This window comes from Rhincodon typus, chromosome 20 (assembly GCF_021869965.1).
Source record: "Rhincodon typus isolate 14 chromosome 20, sRhiTyp1.1, whole genome shotgun sequence".
NCBI lineage: Eukaryota > Metazoa > Chordata > Chondrichthyes > Orectolobiformes > Rhincodontidae > Rhincodon > Rhincodon typus.
Window position 1 is genome coordinate 20,771,148 of NC_063351.1, and position 24,189 is coordinate 20,795,336.

At 38.6% G+C, this 24,189-nt stretch overlaps 2 protein-coding genes across 2 annotated transcripts in view; both read right to left on the reverse strand.

Annotated features, from left to right (window-relative positions):
- The window catches only part of tcerg1l (transcription elongation regulator 1 like), a 132,588-nt gene extending 121,659 nt beyond the window's left edge, over positions 1-10,929 (reverse strand). The window contains exon 1 of the mRNA XM_020528762.2: positions 10,887-10,929. Coding sequence (XP_020384351.2) covers positions 10,887-10,904 — 18 coding nt within the window. The 5' untranslated portion in view covers positions 10,905-10,929. The remainder of the gene's footprint in view (positions 1-10,886) is intronic.
- Positions 10,919-24,189, reverse strand: part of LOC125481002 (transcription elongation regulator 1-like protein) — a 448,150-nt gene continuing 434,879 nt past the window's right edge. The window contains exons 6-8 of the mRNA XM_048609179.1: positions 15,479-15,545; positions 10,995-11,022; positions 10,919-10,930 (exon numbers count right to left, since the gene is read on the reverse strand). Coding sequence (XP_048465136.1) covers positions 10,919-10,930; positions 10,995-11,022; positions 15,479-15,545 — 107 coding nt within the window. The remainder of the gene's footprint in view (positions 10,931-10,994; positions 11,023-15,478; positions 15,546-24,189) is intronic.

The window sequence follows — 24,189 nt, forward strand, 5'->3', positions numbered from 1 at the left end:
TGTTGTCTCAAACTCTTTCATCTTCCTGCTTCTCCTGAGATCCATTCCATACTCTGTAGCCTTTAACACTTTCCTCTGGATGATTTTCTGCTCTGTCTAACAAGTTCACAGCTCAATGGCAATGAATAAAGGAGACATAAACCCAAATACGGTTCATTGTTTGTGGCCTTGGGCAGCCACCATAGGTGTACTGATGATACTGTGCCCAGTTTAGGTCTAGTTTGATAATGTCCTCCTATTTCTGTACAATGAAGAAGAACAGAGAAAAAGAATTGATGACTGCCCAACAAAAGCAGACAGTGTTGATAAGGAGAAGAAAGTGTTGATGAGTTTGTATTCATGAGATGTTGTTAGCTGATTTTTAAAAACATGTGAAACATAGACAACAAACACAGATGAAAACATCACACATCTAAGGAATACTTCAGCAATGTAACAGAAGGTGAATAAACAAGGGATATTGAAATGCAATAATATACACACACCTTCAATAAGACAGCAATAAGAGATACTTGTGAATCCACAACTTATCAAGTGTTTGTTTAATCTGTAAAGTGTTGACATGTATTATATATCAATATTTACCTTTTCAACAGATGGTATATTCTCCTCATGGCCACACACACATTTCAGGAGATCTTTGTATTCCTCAGTACAACATTCAGCAAGCATACTCACTAATGACCAGGGAAACCAATGACACCAGTGACATATATTCTGTAACATCAGCTACATCTAGGTGTATACCTGTCAGCTTTTGGCATAACTCTCATTTATTTGGCATTATACCGGGAATTAGATTTTCTCTTTATTACTCAGCTCTATAACTGGTGTCATCAGACCTGACAACACTCGGATTTTCTTTCCAAACAGTTTGACAGGAATTGAGATGTTGCTCACTGACAGCTTAAAATCAACCAGGAGGAGGAGTACGGTGAAATAGTCATTACATTACTGGACCAGTAACCTGGAAATCCAGATTAATGATCTGGAGACATGAGTGCAAATTTCACTGGGGAATTTAAATTCAGTTGTGCAAATTTGGAAATAAATGAAGCTGCAGAATTGTTTTCAAAAGCCATCTGGTTCACTAATGTCTTTTAGACAAGGAAATGTGCCCTCCTTACCTGGTTTGGACTATATGTGGCTTAACTGAGGACAATGTTGTTAATTCTTAACAAATATTTAAGCTACAGAATTGTACAGCAACCTTCAACTCCTTGCACAGGCCATAAATAGGTCGGTCTCTTTAAGTTACTGTCTGCACAGCCATGCAAAAAACAAAAATAATTAAATGGGCTGTACAGTTAGATAAATCACTCAAGCACTCTAAAGAAAATGTGGAATGTTGCTTTTTATGGCCCTCTTAAATTTCCTGGCAGTATACTATTATAGAGGTTCTATAAAGAATCAAGGGGGCTCTTGTCGTGCAGTGGAACTTTCCACACCTCGGAGCAAGAGGACCTGGGTTTAAGTCTCACCCACTTCAGAAGTATGTTGCAACACTTCTGAACAGGTTGATTAACAATATCTATAATAAGAATTAAATCAAGTATCAGACTCGACAAAGCCATAACCATCATTCCGAACAAAATCTTCCTCAATAGTATATTCGATTAAAATTGGGACAGCTGCCCCACAAACTGATTTTTTTTTCTTTCATTTGCATGGGGAAGCAGTTATAGTTTGATGTCAACAGTTAGAAATCTGTTCAGTGGCTTCAGTTGGTATGTGTGAATGGTTATGAGGCCACCAGGAATACATCTCCTAGTGGAAAGGTTCTGTATATGGGTGGTACTCCGATTTGGATGGCCCACAGTCAAATTTGAGCTCTTCCTCATGTTCCACTTGTGGAATAAGTGGCCATATCTTGCCTGGTTCAGCCTTAAACTTTAATGCTGTCCAGTATTTCTGTATAAGGTTGAAACCCTGGACTTCACCACTCAATTAGTTAACAGGTCATGGTTGATTATGCTTGCAGACTGCCAGGAGATGTGCCATTGAGAGTTGAGGCCGTCATCAGTTTGTAGATTGTGCAATGTACTCCAATGGGGAATACTGGATTTCTGATTGATGTGTGGGTTTTCTTTTGAGGCCCCATGTTAATAGGAGTATTTTTTTTTTAGCTGCTGGTCAGCAATGTTCTTTGAGAGGATGCTTTCCAGGACATCAGGAGGTTCAATATGTACTAGCACAGGAAGACACACAAACTGTGCTAGGCGCAACATCTGAGAAATAATATTCATGATTTCCTGCAATTGGATAGCTACCATGTTTCTGTGATGGGTCCTGAGTCAGGTGAAGCAGCAGTTCTCTGCTGTTTAGTAGTCCAGGGCAATTGAAACTTGGTGTGTTGAATTTACTGTCTCAGGTGGTACCCACCAATTGCCACATGAGATTCCCTCTGAATATGACTTTGGCTCTGCTGTTCTGGAGGTGTTGTTGATGGATCAATGTTCAGCAACGAGTGACATCTTGCACTTTGGGTTGTGGGTGAATGGTCAGCCAATGAACTGATCAGGAAATTTTTCCCTGGTCCTTGATGGTTCTAATCATGAAATGGGTGAAAGGTGACCTGGAAAGTTCACTCTGTTTGTCTCTGCACAGATGTTGCTTGCACAGATGTCCAGCATCAACAATGGCTCAATAACACCACTATTAATTGATCTGGTTGCATTTGATTTAGTTGCTTGACTGTACGTTTATGAGGTGGCAAGGGAGGGAAACACCTGCTTGACTTCATTTTCACCAAACCATGTCATTGATGCAACTATCCATAACATCACTCGTAGGAATGCCTATGCACAGTTCTTGTGAAGATTAAGTCTCAATTTCCCACTGAGGACAGCAAAATCACTACATGTGCCAACACATTACTCACCCTACCATTCCCATCAAATAGGTGGTGAACACAGGCTCAATGAAGAGTACTGCAAGAGTACGCCATGAACAACACCAGGCGCACTTAAAAATAAAATGCCATCTTGGTGAAGCTCTAACTGAAATAAAATATTTTCTCATTTCCAAACTGGTGTGCAGCAGATCGCTTGACATTTTGTTTCCCAGATCAATGTTACTTTCTCAGCCAGAGCAGCTAACGTAGAGAGAGAAAGCAAACAAATCACAAAAAAAAAGTTCTCTTTTTCTCCAATTCTTCCCCTCCATCAGCTGAATAGGTGCGGGTTAAAAATAGAATTTGTACAATAGCATGTGCAAATGTAAAATGTGAAGAAAAAAATACACAAAATTGCATTTATCAATAAGGTCCATCAACAGGCAGGAACAGGAGCTTTATTTTGATACTTTGGATCATCTTAAAAAAGATTGCCACATTTATGACTACAAAGGTTCATCACAGCATTACTGATCCAAGCCCAGGTGTTCAATGCATCATACAGTTAATGGAGCTGAAACACAACAGCTTTGATCCCTCTTCTCATTTATCGCTTTATGTGAAGCTTGCTCAGGAATGGAATAGGCCTCATTAGCCTTTTTCAAAGGATTCATTTGTCTGTCCACACATTAGAAATATCATGCTACAAGAAAACATGGCAAAGGTCTAGCTTAAAATACTCAAAGAACCCACCTGCTTTGGAAATGTAAGCTTCTGCCTATTAGACGATAGTAGGTTACTAAGTATTCCCGAAAATTTACTATTCTGTTCATGCTAAGTTTTAAAACAAATTTCACTCCCTATTCTCACCTCCTGTCTGTAAACAGATTGCGATTTAATTTTTCTCTTTTTTCTTTTAAACAGTGAAGACTTATTTCTCCCAGGTCTTCGGATGGTGAATTCTGACTTTGCAAGGACCACAACAACACTGTGGTAAAGCTCAAACAGAGGTAGGGTTTATTCACACACTCCTAGTTGTGAAGGATTTTTTGCAATGCAAGTACACTTATAAACATACAAAGCAATATAGAATCAGAAGAGATACCGAAATCATTCAATTAGTAATGATTTAAATACAGCTTATCAATCTCCTTGCTTTTAAGATGGCGTCCAAGTGGCCAAAGTTTACTTTGCAATCTGGGATTCATTTGTGAGGGTGGATTGATTAACTAGCCAGCAGTTGAAGAGTATATGCTGTTTTTTCCATCTTTAAAAATCTCTTGCAATGTCTTGTAAGGAAGTTTCGGATGGAATGTAACTTCTAATGCATTGTTTTGACGAAGGAGCTTTTTACTTGTAGCATGCACAAGTACAGGCTGGTGGCTGCTTTTTTCAGACCAAGGCATTTTGTTTGTATACCAGAGTTAGGGATGTTGATTTTGTCAGCGAGTGTGGTATGGAGCAGTGCAGACCCCTTAAGTGTCTGCTTTTGCAAAACTACAAACACAAAGGCACAAAACCAAAGTTGCTGGAAAAGCTCAGCAGGTCTGGCAGCATCTGTGAAGGAAGATACAGAGTTAACGTTTTGGGTCCGGTGACCCTTCCTCAGAACCAGAAACACAAAGGCAGTTGGGTTCACTTCTGTGTGAGTCATGTGATTGAGCATTCGAGAAGACAAGAAGCTGTTATGATCAAGATAAAGAATTGCATTGCGGATAGCTAACTGACTATGACCCTTTCCAGAGGTTAAGTGGAAAGTTATTAACATATCTCCTTCTGGCATAGGTATAATTTGCAATTCTGTTGTGTTAGGGTTTTACTTGGTTGCAAACATCTCTAGAGCATTTTATAACAGAAAAGTTCACATGTCAAATTCATGAGGACATACCTGAGTGTTTCTTTCTGGCTGCTGTTATCTCAAAGAAAATTCTGGAATGTTGCTGCAAACAGCTATGATTGTTGCACTGTTTCCTTTGTTGTTAAGAACAGTAACTAAATATATATCGGTCTGTACAAACATTTCTTTTTGTTCCTATTGTGGCATATTTTGCCCTCAGGAAAGAAAGTGATTTCTACCTTTTTTCAAATGCGTTCAATAAGCAAAGAAAAACACTGAGGTATTGCTTGATTCTCTTATTCAGCCATGAAAAATGAAATGCACACATTTAGTTACTTCAGGCATTCTAATGTTGACATCCCAGGTAAGGTCTATTTTTGGGCCAGAAAGAGGATGGTAGGGGGCGGAGGTATATTAATTTCAGGACTTTGTGGAGATCTTGATCCTTGGGAAATTGAACGGCAAAGCTCATGCTCAGTTAGGTTGCAGATAAGAGTCTTCATGTTATTTATGTTGAATTCAGAAATAGTTATATTGAACTGTTCTGGTGGCTGTCACAGGGGTGGTTGAAGCTTAGCAAAGTTAGTTTGCCCAGTCCTGTTGCTTTGGGTAGGGGTCTGTTGAAAGCTGCCCCCACTTTGTTTGGGTCACTCCTGCATTCAGGTGGCTGTCTGCCCCCTACCGTACTGTGCTGTGGCTTTTCAACTGAGTGAAGCATCTCCTTCGTTCATTTTGTCTATCTGGAAGAAGGCTTTTGGTAGACTGATCAGAGATAGCAAGAACTGCCGATGCTGGAGTCAGAGATAACACAGTGTGGAGCTGGAGGAACACAGCAGGTCAGCCAGCATCAGAGGAGCAGGAGAGCTGACGTTTCGGGTTGGGACCCTTCTCCACACGGTGTTACCTATTTTGGTAGACGATTGTCTTGTTTAGCTTGAAGATGTAGGCTCTTTTTCATTTCAAAAGTGGATGAGATTCCAAAATCTGCCTGGTTTCAGCACTTTCTGAGTCCCTGGTTAATTCTGGAGAGAGGAAGCCAGCTGATCACACTTGGCTGTATCTCCCACAACATCTGCTCCTTCTGCTCTACTTCCCTTTTGACCCTTGGGCTCTCTTGGACCAAGCTTAGCCATTTTAAGTTTTGAGGCTTTTACCTTGGGTTATCCTATCCCTTTACAAATCTGCTGCCCCCTGCAGGGCCACTAAAGCTTAACCAGCTTTCTGTACCTCTGCAGAGCCTCACTGAACATCTGAAAAGGGTCACTGGGCCCAAAACATTAATTCTGCTTTCTCTCCACAGATTATGCCAAACCTGCTGAGTTTTTACAACAATTTCTGTTCATTTTCTTGCTGAAGTGTTTCATTTTGCACCACTCCCTTCCTTTCTCTGGGAGCTGGGTGGAATATCTTTTGCTCACTGGGTCTATTTTTGCCATATCAAGTATCGTATAAAGGCAAGTTGTTGTTAATATGTCAACGTAAGATACAGATGGCAAGGCAAATACGTACATCTATATCACAGAATTCATTTTACATACAAATTTATATTTGTTTTGATGGCAGTATAATATTTAAAGAGTTTTTTTTATAAATAATAAATAAATAGAAATGTAATCCATCTGAATCTGAATGAAGTTAATTCAAATATTATGTGATTAGTCTTTGCTATAATTCTGGATATCTGCAATTTCTTTTGCCTCTTATTTAATGGATTGTAAAAACAGACTTATTATTAATTATTTTTCATTATGTAATCATAGATATCAAGAGCTGGATTTGGAGTGAAAGACTAATAGGGGCTATGAAAATGAAAGTTCCCATTAGATGATTATTTGAACTGAGACAATGTAAAGGATATGAGAAGAAGGCAGGAGAATGGTAGAAAATCATAATGATCATCTGGTACATCAGTACAAACATGATAAGCTGAATGGCCTCCTTTAGCAGCATAATGCTTTTGAAATTCTGTGACTCACTATCTGAATACCTCAATATTCTGGATTGTCTATGGTATCAGTACACAATGAACTGAAACAGCTTTTACCTGATCATGGAATGTTTTCTGAAAGGAAGCCTTAGCAAGGATATTTGCATGGGTAAAAGACACATTAAAATAAATAGCCAATCAGTCATGCCTGTGACACTCAGGCATATGTTAGCTTGCTCAATTGTTTATTCTATTAAAATAATTGGAAGAATCTATGAAAGGAATAAAACTTAACTAATAAAATGATTAGAAGCAATCAGGAGGTTAAGTCCATTTTTGTTCATCTATGTTGTTGGCTGTACTTTTACGTATCTTTGTTTTACAATGTGCATGGAAAATCAAAATCAAAGTAAAAATGATACATTAGCATGACTTATCATTGTGTCACTTAAACAGGAATTGTGAATATAATATGTTGGTAAATGTCAGGTTCTGCATTGCTTCAGCTCTCTGTATGAGTGTGCATAACCTGTCACTTAAGACCTTAACAAAGCAGTTAAACAACGTGGTGACACTGATGTGATACTTTCAAATTTTGTTCAATTTGGAAACAGTTGGTTCAAAGGTATTTCCCACGTATCTGCTTAAGAGTTGAGTGTTCTCTTAAGGATTACAATATAAAGGCATCGCCAGTTAACAATGGGAGGATCTTTCTGGATGAGTTTCATTAATTTCTTAATATTTGGTCTAGTTGAAAGGCAAGAGGGAAGCTCTAGTGAGAAACAGTGACAGGAAGACAGAGAGAGACACAACAGTGCATAATGGAGAGTGTCTAGTTAAAATTGGTAGACAGATAAAGCTATTAGTGTTAAAAATAATAAAAAGCTTAAGACAGCAGTATTACACTGTTTAATGCTCGGAATTCAGAGGTTAGGAGAGGTAACTGAGTCGAGAGATAAACAAGTTTGGAAACTTGCCAAGTAGTGCACAGAATTTATTGAGCAGCTAGTCACAGGGAAGAACTAGGTGATTCCAGACACTTGGGGTGACCAGGACTGCCATGACATTAAAACAGCATCATGCAAACAGCAGAACATGAATCATGACCTACAGGAATTGCAATGTGAAAATTTGGTGGAGATCTGAGGTGTGCATAATAGTTACAATGGCTCCTATCATCACGCTTCCTGGGAATGGGGGTGGGATGGGAGAGCAGCAAGTAGTGGTATTATGCAGAAATGATAGGGATTCAGCCGATCTTGTCTGCACTAGCTCATTAGATGAGCAATATTACCTGGTACCAATCCCCAAAACCTTACAGATTATTTTTCTCCAAGTAATCATGCAATGCTCTCTTGAATGCATCAATTGAACCTGCCTCCACCACACTTGCAGTCAGTGCATTCCATATACTAACTACTTGCTGAGTGAAAAAGTTTATCCTCACTTCACCCTTGCTTGTTTTGCACATCAGTTTAAATCTGTGTCTTTTACAAGCAGGTACAGTTTCTTCCCATCTACTGTAACAAGTCCATTCATGGCTCTGAAAATCTTCATCAGATCTCCTTTTAGGCCTCTTCTCTCCAAGGAGAACTGTTCGAAAATTCTTAAATCTATCCAATTCAATTCAAATTGAATCTTATTACAATAGAATCTTATTACAAACCATGGAGAAATTCCTGTTGCTATATATCGTTCAACATCTCTAGCTCGGAATATGACACTGTCAGATAATTTTCCGTTTTGAACATTGGCCATTTTCTGAATTACTGACAAAACCAAGTGGTTAGTTGTTGAAGTGATTCTGATTTTATAATTAGCCAAGTGGTTCTGGATTGTGTGACTAGAAGAAAAAGGAATAGGGAATGCTACTGTTTTCAAGCAGTATTATAACAGTCTAAAGAAACTTGCAATTGGATTGTGCTAAAGAATTGTTTCAAAGGAATTGTTTGAAATTTGTGATTATATTGCTAATCTGCCTTCTTACAAAGGGGTTGTGTTTTTATGGACAACTGCTTTCATTTAATTTATCAATTAGCAACATTTATATTGCTTAAAGGTAAATTCATGTAATTGGCAGTAATAAGTTAAATTTATACTTGTTGATGTTTCAAGTACTCAAGAAAAGAAGCTTAAATATCTGTAAATTAAGAAAATTGTTCATATTCTTTTGGTGTGGTGCTTCTAAACTTGTAATTATAAAGCTTTATGTGATTTCTTAACTATTAGGAGAGTCAATATTTCTAAAAGTATTCCCTTTCTCTTCTCTTAATCGATAGGTTGATTCAAGATAATCAGTTTGAAGAATAGCCAGGCAATCATAAAACTTCAGTCCCGATCCAGCCACACTAAGTTGCTGAAACCCTCAAAACTAAGGTGACATGTCTTAATGGAGTTGCTTACTCAGGAGAACCTTCTTCGGATGGCATTTTCTCTTACATTTCCAAGGCTTATTCGAGTAATATCACATCCACTCAAAAAAAAAGCAATTATGGGAGAAGATGCCCAGAGCATCAGTGAGCATGTGTAGCTGAAAATAATGGCAAAAAAAAAACAGCCGGCACATCTCATCACAAGTAATAGAATTAGCTGCCCTGGGCTAAGAAACTTAGTGACCTGAATCACAGGATCCAGTCTGGTGCCAAGCAACCAGGAAGCATCAATCTCATTTGCAAATAGAGAAGACATTTTTCACTCAAGTGTTACAGTGTTGGTTTTGGTCATTAGCTAGAGAGATTCATTACCCAGATCTGCAACATTATGCAGGAAATTTACTAGACTATACGCATCACCTGGGAAGTATGGCAATACAGATAATGTATCCTGATAAGCAACAAGTTTTCTGAGGACAATTATGATTCTATAACCATCTCTTTAACCCTTCTCCCTCAACAGGAGCAGTCAGACAATGGAATTGCCCATTCATGAGTTGTTACAGGTTCACCTGCCTACCTACCAATATAGATTAGGTGTCATACTGCTGACCACACAACTCAACCAGGGACATTTCTCAAGAACATGTTCAGGATTATAACCCTTGCTCAGTTGTGGACAATACACCTGGAATAGGTTTAAATATGATGCCTTTCCCATCAACTATTGTTGGCAACTCCTGGAGGTCAGCTTGTATAAAAGTTGTTCCTTCCATTTGAATCATTAAGCAACATATTGAAACATAAATGGTTATTGAGTATTTCCACTCAAGTTATTGAAGGAGGCATTGCCATTGTTGAGTTTGACCTGCCTAATTTATAAAACTTGGCAGTTAACTGTCAGTCATTATTTATTTGGTGCATTTTCTGTGGCAACTTCTCCAACAGTCAGAGTGTTCTTGCTAGGCAACCAGCACTTTCTTGTCAAAGAGTATAAAATGGTGTGTTCCCTTTGCATTGGTATTTCTTGTGAATTGTGCTGATGAGTGCAAATCAAAAGGTTTTAAATAAAAACTTTTTTCAACAATACTCAGATTCTGAGGTATTAAACAACTACAGCAAACTTTGTTTTAATCGGCACCTTATGAACTGGCATGCTTGATAAAGCGGCAAAAATGATATACCTCAAATACTGCAAAGTTTACTGTATTATTCTGTCTAATTATTATAGTTTTTCAAGTTATTTACCTCAATGTAAATATACTTGTTGTTGAATCAAATGGCCACATGAAATATCAACAGATGATTCAATTTTGAGTCAACTTCTCTTCAAATGCCGCGATCTACTGCCATGCCTGAGTAGTCAGTTGAGGGTGCGATTGAGAAGGCTCTCTGCCAATAAGTTTTATTTAAGGCAAAGTTACATTATTATTTAAATGATTTATGCTTTAATGCAGTATAACAGTGATATGTATACCTCCTGCATTACATCTCTATTACTTTGTGTATGTTTTTACAATGATTATTTGGATCTCTTGATTATCCGGAATATTTGATCAGTTTGCACATTCCTGGTCCCATGGATGCCAGATAATAAAAAGGTTTACTGTATTTGTAGATAGTAGGAACTGCCGACGCTGGAGAATCTGAGATAACAAGGTGTAGAGTTGGATGAACATAGCAGGCCAAGCAGCATCAGAGAAGCAGGAAAGCTGACGTTTCGGGTCTGGACTCTTCTTCAGAAAAAGAAGGGTCCAGACCCCAAACGTCAGCTTTCCTGATCCTCTGATCCTGCTTGGCCTGCTGTGTTCATCCAGCTCAACACCTTGTTATTACTGTATTTGTAAATGGTTTGTGATTGAGTTAACAGATTAGTGAAAGAAATTGCTTCAGAATAATTTTCTGTGCTGTTCTTACCCCTCTCTCCAGAAGCATATCCCGGAAACGATTTATGCGTTCTTCTAATGGGGCAATAGTCCTGTGCGGAGTATTTTCCAAACTTTTTCTATTCATTTCTTCCTTTGCAGAATTAGCAATCTCCGGCTGTTCAGTTCTTTAAAAAAATTATGTTTATCAAATTGTTTGCAATTAACGGTAAGAAAGATGGTTATAATTTGTGCTTTTAGAGACAATAATAAATTGGAACGTCGTCAATTTCCATTTTCTATTGGAAGCATTTGTCCAACAGTTTCTCATTGGCTTCAATATTGGGATCTACACCAATCACAACTTGCTTATTTCATGCTAAGTGATCACTTAGTCTTCAGGTCCAAAATATCAAAAAATGCTGCAACCTTAAACACACTATAGGTAGCTAAAAGCATTTCAGTGGTGTGAACCTAGTTTGCCACGACTAGGCAACAGGCTTGTTCCCTTTTCAAAAGGAGCAGTATCTCTAAAATTAATAAAATCCTAATCCTCAGAAAGTGAAGTTGTTCTTCATTCCTTGTGCAGGAGGGTTAAAAATGTGAAACATCAGTTGCGTCCGGTACTATGTTAATGTGCTGGTTTTCCAACCCTCCAGGATTGTCCTGGTATATCCAGGAATTAAAGACTGATTTTCAGGATGCAATTGCATACAACCCAGGTGAGGAAAAAAAACTTAACAAATTGTGGTTGTTTTAAAATTCTCTTTGAATACTTTCATTTATTAGTTATAAAAATATCTGACATGGGGGAAAAATAGCTGTTTGGATTATCCTCGCTTCACAATCAATTAGGTAATGAAGAGTCTATTCATTTTCTAATTGGTGTGATCAGTCAATGCGACATTCTCTGGCTTTTGCAAGTGAGACAAAAACTCCCAGCTGTTTTCGTCTCCCTCAGCCACCATCTGAAAAATTTTTCCAATAAAACAAGGCCCCAACAGGTATGAGAAAACTGTCACTGTTGGTGCACATTTTTATTCTGAATTTACTGGAAATGTAGAATGGAGGTCATAATGGAGTAAACTGCCTTTTGTACCTGTTAATTGCTTTATGGTATTTTAGCATTTAGCACTTCTCTACACATGGAACACGTTATAAAATTTGTTGGAAAATATATCCATTTGGTTATAAGATTAAAAAGAAATACAGAAAATTAATGATAATCAATTTCAAAATTAAATATGTGTAACCAGAAGCAGGCCACTTGAAACCATGGTGATATCGTAGTATGCTATGAGTCTTTAATAAAATATACAATGCATTCACAAAATTACAGAACATGGCTTCTGCCAATGAGCTTCTTAAAATTAACAGCATCTTCATGCATTATGTATCTTTGCACCATTTAAATTCAACATTATGAAGCTTCATTACAGTGTCACTATCTTAGGAAACTTTATTTATAATAGTTGTCTTGAGATTCATTGCAGAAAGTATAAACAAGGTAATGTGTGACAGTTTCAAATACTGCTGGATTTTCAGTTTCAGATCCAAAAATACCACTTTATGCATTATAGAGAAGTGCATTCTAACATTCCTATGCCTAAGCATTAAATTGTTTCAGTGAAAGAACACTGGAAACGTCACCCAATTTAAGGTTGAGATCCTCATACACCTGGATAAACATGTGAGGTGGAATCTTATTGAGACAATAAGAGTCTAAGCTGCTGGATGGATAGACACGATATTCACATTGCCTCTTTTCAGGAAGGCTAACTGCACTGTGTGCCACTCAGGCACTTAACAGTGGGTCTTCAAGAGTCAAGAACCCCGGGAATGCAGTGTTACCTGTTGAGATCCGTTGGCCAATCAGATGCCGGTAGCTTTTCTACAGTCAGCAGTGCCTCAAGGGGGTGGTGGTGGCTACTGCTGATGTGACACTAAACCGTGGCTTCACACTGAGGACGGTCTCAGGCAGGAGTGAGGGCCACAGGCTGAGGGTGGAGCTCATTAGGGAGAGGAGTTAGCAGTAAGTGCAGGTGTGGCTTTTATTAGACCTTTCTTATTAACATTGGAACCCTCAAACAGGCACACAAAGCAGCTTTGAATGACAGACTTTCTGGAAGCCCCTCAAGCAAGGGTTTGGTAATTGTTCTTCCTGCTTCACCCTGCCCACTGCTAGGTCAATATGAATGTGATGGTGAAGCCATCTTAGTGGTTGTGTCCATTTAAAGATCCCAATTGACTGTGGGGTGGGAAGGTCATCGACAGGCTTCCACATTTATTCCTTCCCTCCTGATGAAATTCATCACCCACCAAACCTGCCACTGGGAAGATTTTACTTGCACTTAACCTGTGAACATTACTGAAGCATATGGTCATGAAAGATCAATCTCAGTTTGTGAAAAAAAAAACATATGAAGCCACCTGGACTACATTTGCATAAATAGCAGTAAAAGCTTTTGTTGTTAATATTCATTACATCAGCAAATCTATGACATTCTTAAAATTTGACCTCATCAAACTCTAAGTTGGGCAAGCATTTTAATTAAGTGCTCCATTCTACAGCAGTAACTGTTATGTAGAAGAAACAAATGTCTCCTGCACTCCACAGGCATCTAATTCAACAAATGTTTTGTGCCATTAAAACATAGTTGTAGTCAGAGGGCATGTTAAGAAACTTATGAAGCAGTACCCATAACAATACAAAGGTAATGATTAATTCATTACCAGCCTACTTCTGGTCATCAAGATGCTTTCAGCACCACACTGGGCCTGATTTTTGTCAAGTTGTTTTCATCAATTCGTGACAGTTTTCATTTCTTGAAAATCTATCATTGATTAGAATCTATATTTTTCATGAAATGATAGACTGCTCTAACATTATATTTCTCACACAAAACATCTTGAAGTGATTTTATTTTCTTGAATCAAACGTAGACTTATGGAAATAGCAGGTACATTAGAAGGAAATTTTGGTTGGAAGGCTAATTTTGATGATGCATTTTATGATGTCCAATGCAGTTGCCTCTTTTCAATTTATCCACAAAGATTACATTGGTTTACCCTGGTGTCATCAACATGGAAACATACTTTCCCTATTTGTTTTAGGAGGCACAATTAATAAAAGAAATGAAACAGCGGCCCAGATATTGTGGTTGTAACACCTATGAACTTTCAACAAGCATCACTACGTCTGTGTACGAAATGTGAAAATCTTTAAATGTCTCACCCTCATTAAACTTCTGAAAATACGGACTGGAAACATCAGTGAGACTAAAATATAAACTGCTGTGTTGGATGTTTCTGCTTGACAGGTCTTGATTAGAAATTAAAAAGGGACTGTTTGTGAAGCACCAAAAAGGTCTTTACTGACATTCCCCAAGGGCTAGCACTGCATCATTACTAATGCTTAGCTAAGTTTCAAACACTGAATTATCTCAGTAGGCAGTTCTGAGTTGACATTTGATTGACAGCTTAAAAGTCTTTGATTTGGGGTCTGAACAGAAGTTTGTTTTTTTCCAAGTGATTCACCAGTTGAGGAAATTTAGAACATTTATGTGGGTTTTATGAATGGGTATTTTTCTTCATTTGATCAGACTTTTTCTCTTCCTTCATGTGGTTCCTGACATTTCATCATCTTGGATACTGGGTGAATGGCTATGGAGTTTGCATCATTGCAAGGATATGAGGGACCAGAAGGGGTAGGTGGGGAACAAGATTTACCACTGAAACATTGAGATGACATGTAGTTTGAGGGGTCATGGGGGAGGATAAATTGAAATTGAGTTGGAATGGTGCACATGAGGGCCATAGGTGGCTGGGGGACTTGAGTTGGTATAAAATATATGGGCTGCAGTGGAGAGGGAGGGGGGTGGAGGGGAGGGCGGTATTGGTGGGGAGGTGGTATTATGAGGTTTAGAAGGTCTAAGAACTCCTAAAACAACTGGGACAAAATCCCACAATCCAAGGGGGGGCCTTCTAACCAGCCCATCACAGCAGATGCCCACCCCAGTGACTCTGTTTTCAGGGTCAGTGTGTCACAGATTGAGGCAATTCTGCATGTATGAGCTGCAGCAGACTGCAGATGTGGCAGAATTAAAATAATAACTTGTTCAAGCATAACAAATAATCATAGAAACCCTACAGTGTGGAATGAGTCAATTTGGCCCATCGAGTCTGCACCAACCCTCCAAAGAGCATCCCACCCTATGTCCATAACCCCGCCTTTACCACGATTAACCCGCTTTGCCTACACATCCCTGGACACTATGGACAATTTAGCATGGCCAATCCACCTAATCTGCACATCTTTGAATTGTGGGAGGAAACCCATGCAGATACAGGAAGAATGTGCAAACTCCACACAGACAGTCAGCCAAGGCTGTAGTACGAATGTGCAGGTCACATTTTTAAATGTTAATACCCTCAATCAATGGTTTAAATATAAATAACTGCTGTTGTGAATCATAGTTATATAAAATTCAAATGAATTTTTTTTCAAACAAATGTGCTACTTTAGAAAATGGCTTAACTAAACAAAATTAGATATTGTGTATTTACAGAGCAAGTTGTACAGTAAAGGTAAAGGAAACAACATACAAATGATGTCTATCAACATGCACAAAATAATTGACGTACTTGTTTCTCTTTGTTTTCATAAGGTGTTCCTCATTTGCCTCCTCTTGATTAGAAGTTTCATCCTTTGCTAATGAAGTAGAACAATTCAAATTACATATTTTGATTATGTCAGAGTTCATTTTAAAGAGATCATAATAATAATTAATGCACATCTTTGATAGACCACAATTATATGAAGACAATATTGAGACAATATTGTTTTATACTTGGTAATCTCACAAGTAAAGAGCACGAGATTTAAGCTCAAAACAACTTTTAAAATTATCCCTTAAACATCTGATAGTTTGATCCAGAATGCTTGCTACTTTGTACAGATCCCATTTCAAAACTCTATCTGACTATATGGAACCAAAATACCTGAGAAAGAACATAAGAACTAGGAGCAGGAGTAGGCAATTCAACCCCTAGAGCCTGCTCCACCATCTAATACAATCATGGCTGATCTGACCTCGGCTCAACTCCACTTTCCTGCCCATTCCCCATAACCCTTCAAACATTACTAATTAAAAATCTATTTCTTCCTTAAATTTACTCCATGTCTCAGCATCCACCACGTTCTGGGGTGGTGAATTCCACAGGTTCATGGCTTTTTGAGAGAAGTATTTTCTCCTCATTCCTACCCCTTATCCTAAAGCTGTGGTCTCCCATTCTAGGCTGCCCCACAAGACTTTCCACATCCACTTTTTCAATCCCTTTTTGCATTTTATACACCTCAATTAGATGTCCCCTCATTCATCTAAGCTCCAGGCAGTACAGACTTAAGCTGCTCAATTTCTCTTCATGAGACAAACCCCTCACCCCTGGAATCAACTTAGTGAACCTCTTCTGAACTGCCTCCAATGCAACTGCATCCCTCCTCAAAACTGTATGCAATACTCCAGGTGCAGTCTCATTAATTCCTTACATAGTTGCAGTAACACTTCTTTACATTTATACTCTACTTCTTTAGCAAAAGATGCCAAAATTCCATTACATCAAGTAGAATCCTGACAGTGCGAAATAGGCTATTGTGACGATTAAGTTCACATAGATGCTCCAAACAGCATCTCATGCAGACAAACCCCTACCCTATCCCCATAACCCAGCATTTACCATGTGTAATCCACCTAGCCTACACATCCCTCGACAGTATGGACAACTTAGCAACCTGTACATCTCTGGACTGTGGGAGGAAATCGGAACACCTGTCAGAAACCTGCAGAGACACAGGGAAAATGGATAAAGTTCACATAGTCACCCGAGCCTGGAATCGAGCCCAGGTCTGTGGCTTTATGAGGCAGCAGTGCTAGCCACTGAGCCGTCTAGTTTTACTAGATGCTTATGTTTTCTGTGATTCAAGCACAAGGACACCCAGAGTCCTCTGCTGAAGCACTCCCAAGTTTCTCTCCATTTACACAATAATTTGCCCATCTATTTTTCCAACCAAAATGGACAACCTCACACTTATCCATGTTAACCTCTAAGTGCCAAATTTTGGCCTATTCAGCTGACCTATCCATATCCATTTGTAAAATTCTTATTTCTTTATTGCAGCATACTTTCCTATGTATTTTTTGTGCATTTTAGTGTAATTTTGACTGTAGTACATTTTATCCCTGCTTTCAAGTCATTAATAAGGATTGTAAATAGTTGGGCCTGAGGACTGGATCCCATGGCGCCCCACTAGTTACATCATGCCAACCAGGAAAAGACCCATTTATCCTACCTCTCTGCTTTCTGTTGGTTAGCTAATCCTCCATCCAAGCTTATAAATTACCCCAAACTCCACGTGATTGTATCTTGTGTATCAACATTTTGTATGGCCCCTCACCGAATGTCTTCTCGAAGTCCAGATATTCTGTATGTACAGGATCCCCATTATCCACTTTACTTGTTAAATATTTGAAGAACTTGAACAAATTAGTCAAGCATGATTTATCCTTCATAAAACCATGCTGACTCTGATGGACTGTGTTTTGATTTTCCAAATGTCCGGTTATTACTTCCTTAATTATTGATTCTAACTATTTCCCAAATGACAGATGTATAATTAATAAATTTTCCTACTTTCTACCTCCCTCCCTTTTTGAATAAGGCTGTCGTATTCACAGGTTTCCAATCCACTGAAAATTTTCTCACATCCAGGGAATGTCGGAATATTGTAACTGGTGGATCCGCCATCTACGTTGCCACCTTCTTTAAAACCTTAGGATATAGGCCATCAGGCCCTGAGGACTCATTTGCCTTCAATTCCAATAGTTTGGTCTGTTCTTTTTACTCAAGTGATGATAATTGTTCTAAGATTAGTGGGCATCACTATAATGGGAGGGAATCTATGTCAAGAAGTAAGACTGAAGGGGCTGTGAATATGATTTCACAGGTTCTAGTCTCAGTCGTGAGATACGTGATGGGTGCCAGAATTCCCTGCCACAGCAAAAGGATTGGCAGGCTGTTGAGACACACCTATAATGGTGCAGGCACTTGCTAGCTCCTACCCAAAGAAACAATTCTCTTAATAACTCAAAAAACCCCGGTAGCATCAGTGCTGCAGCACACTGTAAGATGTGATTCTCCCAATGACCTGAATTAAATCCTTATTTCTATCCTCATTAAATTGAAATCTGATACAGTCCATTTGTAATGCTTTATTGATGTCAATATTTACTGCACAGTCTCTTCCACTTAGTCCACTTTCAATGGATATTGCTGATAAATTGGCACAGAATTTCCCTTAGGTTCACTATTCTCCAGCCATAATTTAGGGAGAAATCCTGAAGGAATGCCACAAACAACTCTTCCAACAAAATTATATTAGGAGTTCAGAAAGACCCCATGGAAATTTCAGGGGTTGGTAAGTCAGCATTTGCTGACAAACATTAGCATCTAACAAGTTTGTTGTTACAATTCACATTTGGCTGGTAATTCATTTCTAGAGCCTATTTTCTACATTCAATTTCATATACCTGTTATTACAATTTTGGAAACTTTGCTTCTACCCTTCCAATGCCAGTGAAAACATTTTAAGGGTACTTTGAGATTTAGCAACAGATAACTTCATGCTTTAAAGTGGTAGCACTGTTGTCAATTTATTGAAAGGCTATGTCATCTTTTTTGAGGATAAAAACTGAATCAATTCTGATGAACGTGTATATGCTGTAAGTGGAAGATTTGAATGGCGTAGTTATATTTCAATTTTCACACCACTTTGTAGCAAAGGCACATCCATCCCTGACTACCACCTAGGGACATGGCTGAAAACCATGGAGAAGGGAGTCATTTCCCCTCATTTTAATCATCTCCAACATGGAGCACACAAATAATTCAGGATGAACATATTGTTGGAACTCAGCGAATTCAATCTTAGAAGACGGCAGGACGTTACAGCAGAGATAGACCATATTAATCTTCTTTTAAGAAATGCATTCACCATCTAAGCATGTTACCTTGGAAATCCTGCCACAAATGACCAAGAGAAGATGCCCGAGCCTGGCTACTGACAGTTGGCTGATCAACCCACATACCATACTATAATCAGGTCTCAGTACTTCAAATCCTTGGTGCTTTAAACTGCTGATATTTCTCATGCACACCAAAAATATTGGCACCTTCATAGTGTCATAGAAATCTACTGCACAGATAAAGGCCGTTTGACCAACACGTCCCTGCTGGTCACCTAACTATTGTCTAACCCACCATGCATCACTTCAATTGTCACTTAAAATCAATCCAATAAAATATGATTGCATCATTAATTGCATTATGTTTAGCATATTCCTTCTTAGTTTGCAAACATGCTGTCTGTTTCTTCATCCTGGATTTTCACACAGTAATTCTCATTAATAATTCCCTTTATCTTGAACGATACTTCCTCTTTCAACGATTTCCCGCTGCGAATAGATTTAATTCCTTAGCAGCTCTTCATCAATTAGTGATTTAAGATCTGGAAGCATCCATTTACATTTCCTTTGCTTTTACATCTGTTGTACTAAGACAGTTTGTTTAATACCAGACTGACTATTATACATGAAAAAATTCCTGATTTATTTTCTTTTTTACCTTTGTAAAACTTATCAGTTTTCCATTTCAGTTTACCAATTCTTTTTAATGAAATTCCATTTGTAATCCCTTTATAGGCAATGACATTTTTAGATACCTCCAATACTTATCATTTTCCTTTGAACTTGCAGGTATTTCTGCAAAACTTGGTACATTTTGCACTTTTAATAGTTTCATCAAATTCATTTTACTCAGAAGAGCAGTGGTCCTGGAAATGTACTCTGGGATAACATGTTTGTTGCAACTGTCTATATGAATGACTGTCATTTATCAGTGTTTGTAACTTAAAATTTACAATTTTCTCCTTTCTCCCAACAGCTTCTGTTTAAGGTATAAACCTCTTCAGGTTATCACATGTCTTCTGAAAGTTTGATTTTATATGTTTATACATGTCCACCAAATTGGTCATAGGTATAAAGTTCCATAACATATTATCATTTTAGGATTTTTGTTTTAAAGTGGGGGAGAAGTAGCTGTATCTGATTTTCAGTTTGGTGAAGATTTGACCAGTGTTTTTTCAAAGGGCCAGAAAGACATTTTGAATATTCTTTTCCTTGTTCACTTGTGGGATGTGACCAACATCACTGGCTGGTCAGTATTTATTGCCTGTACCTGGTTGCACTTGAGAAGGTGGTGGTGAGCTGTGTTCTTGACCTGCAGATAGACCCACAGTGCCCCTATGGAGGAACTTCCAGAATTTAACCCAGCAACACTGAAGGAACAGTGATATGTTTCCAAGTCAGGATGGTGAGTGGCTTGGAGGGGAACTTGCAGGTGTTCCCATGTATTGGCTGTGCTTATCTTTCTAGATGGTAGGGGTCATAGGTTTGGAAGGAGCGGTCTGAGGATCTTTGGTGAATTCCTCCAATGCATCTTGTAGATAGTACACACTGTTGCTATTGAGCGTCGGGTTGGAGGGAGTGGATGTTTGTAGATGTGGTGCCAATTAAGCGGACTGCTTTGTCCTGGAAGGTGTCAAGTTTCTTGAGTGTTGTTAGGACTGCCTTCATTCAGGCAAATGGGGAATATTCCATCATACTCCTGACTTGTAACTTCTAGATACTGGAAAGGCTTTGGGGAGTCAGGAGGTGAGATACTCACTGCAGGATTCTTAGCATCTGACCTGTTCTTGTAGCTACTGTACTGATACTGCTAGTCCAGTTCAGTTCCTGGTCAATACTAGTCCCCAGGATGCCAACAATGGGTGAGTCCATAATGATAATACCTTTGAATGTCAAAGGGTGGTGGTTAGATTGTTTCTTAGGAAAGATGGCCATTGCCTGACATTAGTGTAGCAAAATGTCACTTGCCGCTTTTCAGACTGAGCCTGGATCTTGTCCAGGTCTTGCTGCATTTGGACATGGATTCGTTCAATATCTGAGGAGTCACAAATGATGTTGAACTTTATGAAACCATGGTGAACCTCTCCACTTCTGACCTTACTTTGGAAGGAAGGTTGTTGGTGAAGTAGCTCAAGATGGTTGAGCCTTGCTTGCTGTTTTGAGAAACTTGTGTTCAAACAAACATCTATCAGAAGTATTGTGACATCAATTAAATAACTAGCAGCCCACCTTGGGAGATAATTGCTACGATGTTTGCTGTCATGAGTTTATGACTACCAAAGAAACAGAAAAAGAGCCAGAAACAATTGACAATGGTCATCATTAGGTGTTTAATTCCAGATTTTTATTGCATTCAATTTCCACCATCTGCCATGGTGGGATATGAACCCCTGTCCCTAGAATATTACCTGGATTAATAGTCTAGTGATCATACCACCAGGCCATCACCTCCCCTAAGAGAACCAACCTCTAGATGTAGTTGCTGTGGTTATAATGGACAGGAAGATATTCTTTAAGGCTGTTGAAGACATAGGTTTAGGGAATTCATACTAAGCAATAGTGAGCTGCATTAGCAATGTATTGTAAGGTTCTCAGGGAAAGATATTAACTGAAGAAAATGGCATCAAGTGAATGTTTACTGATTTGCCAACAGGATATCAAGTATAGCCATATTAACTGAGTAAGAAGCTTTAGTATGGAAATAGGGGTGATTTTTCACTGAGGTTTGAGCATCTGTACATGCAGTGCTGGGATAAAATGGATGAATCTTTCTGATGATAGTTATGAGATTGTTCCAATAGTTCTTGTTGAGGGCAATACTGTTTGTGTTTTACTTTTTGTAAAGCTCATTGACAGCCTTATATGAGTACTTTCAGTGACTGTCCTCCATCATAAACAAAGAGAAATAAAACATATGGTATATCATGCCATTTTCTTTCTTTATAACATTGTTGTCCAACTTTGAGTGTTAAATGAATGGGTTTAAAAGTGGCTGTGATTATAGTTGTAATACAAAGGAAAATAAACTTGTTATTTTGCATTAATGTTATATTTATTTTGGTTTGAAAACTTCAATGTACTTTTTTTTCTTCCTTCTTACCTTTTAAGGGTACTCTACTCAACGATTCAAGCTTTTAAATTATCATTTATATTTGTTCATGAGGCCAAAAGAATCTCTCATTATCTCTCCTTCAAAACACAGGAAAATTTAATTCACAAAGCAATTTGCATGAGAAAGAAACCATCATAAATTTGTGGTTTGAGCAACTTATACTTCTGGGTGCATTCACAATTGCATGAACCAACTTTTTATTTATATTGAACAAGCAAGCATTGGGTGGTCCACAGTCAAAGGACTCATTCTAATGCAAGACAGTCAAGTAATGCAACACTCTTGAACAATGGTTTACCATTATTCCAGCAAACCTTCAATGGCTTCCCTATCATTAAATTACCTGCCCTATTACACATCTGTACACACTTATCTTTTTTAATCTAGTGAGCTTGTTAAAATTCTTCTGACATTGCAAGGGGATCCTCAGAGTTGCGGAGGAGCTGCTTGTAGCCTTTTGCTTCTAATTTACTGGTGCAACGAAGGGCTCATTGCTGCGAACCCAACCACTGTATACCTCCTTTCTCTAATTTTGGTCAGCCAGACATATACATCAGCCCTGCAGGCGGTTAGATGGCTGAATTTCTTCTTTAACACTGGTACTTCTGTCCCTCTTTTAACAGCCCACTCAATCCTGTAATTGGATGGAACCTCATCTCATTGTACTACTGAATTTTCTGAGCTTCCCAAGTGTATCTGTTTCCCACCAGCAAGATGGCCACACTTGACCCACCAGCATTATTTAAATTAGTTGGATCCAGGATTTCTGACAGGTCAGCGAGCCCTGACTTAAAAGGATTAAGTTTCACTCCCCCATACTTCTAACATGTCATTGGAAACCCTGGCACTTCCAGGTGTATTGAACACTCTGTTGATGTAAAGTAGTGTTGTTCTTGCAGACAGGACTACATTTTGTAGTAAATCAGATTCAACACAGCCACTCTATTCAATTCTAGTGTATTAGCTACTCAAAGATGTAGCACTTGCAAAGTAAGGAAATGACAAATTAATGAGGGCCTTTCTTACAGAATGTCATCCCTGTACATCAAAATTGCAGCTGACTTCTCTGTCTTGTAAAAAAGTTGGATAAATTTTTTGCCTGTCTCATCAACTCAGGAAATCATTGGGCTATGATAAATGCCTATGATATTTATGTGAAATATCAGCTTTGATTGAAGCAATTTGAAACAAAAAGCTTCTAAGCAGTGTAACTCCAAAAAAAATTTGCAAGCTTTCAGCAGTTTCTTTGAAAGAAATGTTTTGTTTTCCACCGTTTGTCATGGAGCCACCTTGAGTAGGGTCCATTAGGAAATTTCTATTTTAAAAATGCGGTTATTGTCTATTCCCAATCATTCTGCAAAGGTGTTTGTTAGTTTCCTTAAGTAGTACTACAGCAGAATGGTAATGGTTCTCTGACGTTGCTTTTTCTATATCAGGAGCAGGAGAAAGAGAAAAAGACAGAGGCATGCGAGGTAAGGCTATGCCATAATAGATACTATACAGTGCATTACAAACATACAAATTAGGAGAAGCAATAGGCTACTCAGCCTCTTGAGCCTGCTCTGCCACTCAATAATATCTGATCTGATTATTCTGCATTCCTGCCTATCAGGAGGCACTGACTGGTGGCATATATCCTACAGCCAGTTAAATAAAGACACTGCAGAAGCCAGACTGTACTACAAGCTCATAACATGGTGTCATAGGTGGACTTGTGATTGAGTGTTGAGGCACTGAGTAGATGCACAGCTACTAAATGAGGGATACAGTTATATCCAGAGCTGCTGAAAACTGCTAAAAAGCCACGGAATAAGGTCAAAGAAGAAACATAATTGAAACATGGGGTGAGGCACAATGGTTGCAAAATTTCCACTCCCAGTGCCAGTCAAAATGAGAGATAATAGGAAATAGAACTGGCAGCTTTGTGCAATGGCAGAAACACAAAACTGCAACAGATTTAATTAATAAATTGGAGCGCTATGAATAGCTGCACTTTTATGACCATTGGGGAGAGGCTGTTTCAAAATGTTTTCCCTCTAAACCTCTCCAAAGAACAGAAATAAAACAGACTATAGAAATTCTGAAAACCTTGAAGGCATGTTTTGAATCACAACTGCACATAGCCTAGACAACAAGGTGCAGGGCTGGATGAACACAGCAGGCCAAGCAGCATCATAGGAGCAGAGAGGCTGATGCTGCTTGGCCTGCTGTGTTCATCCAGC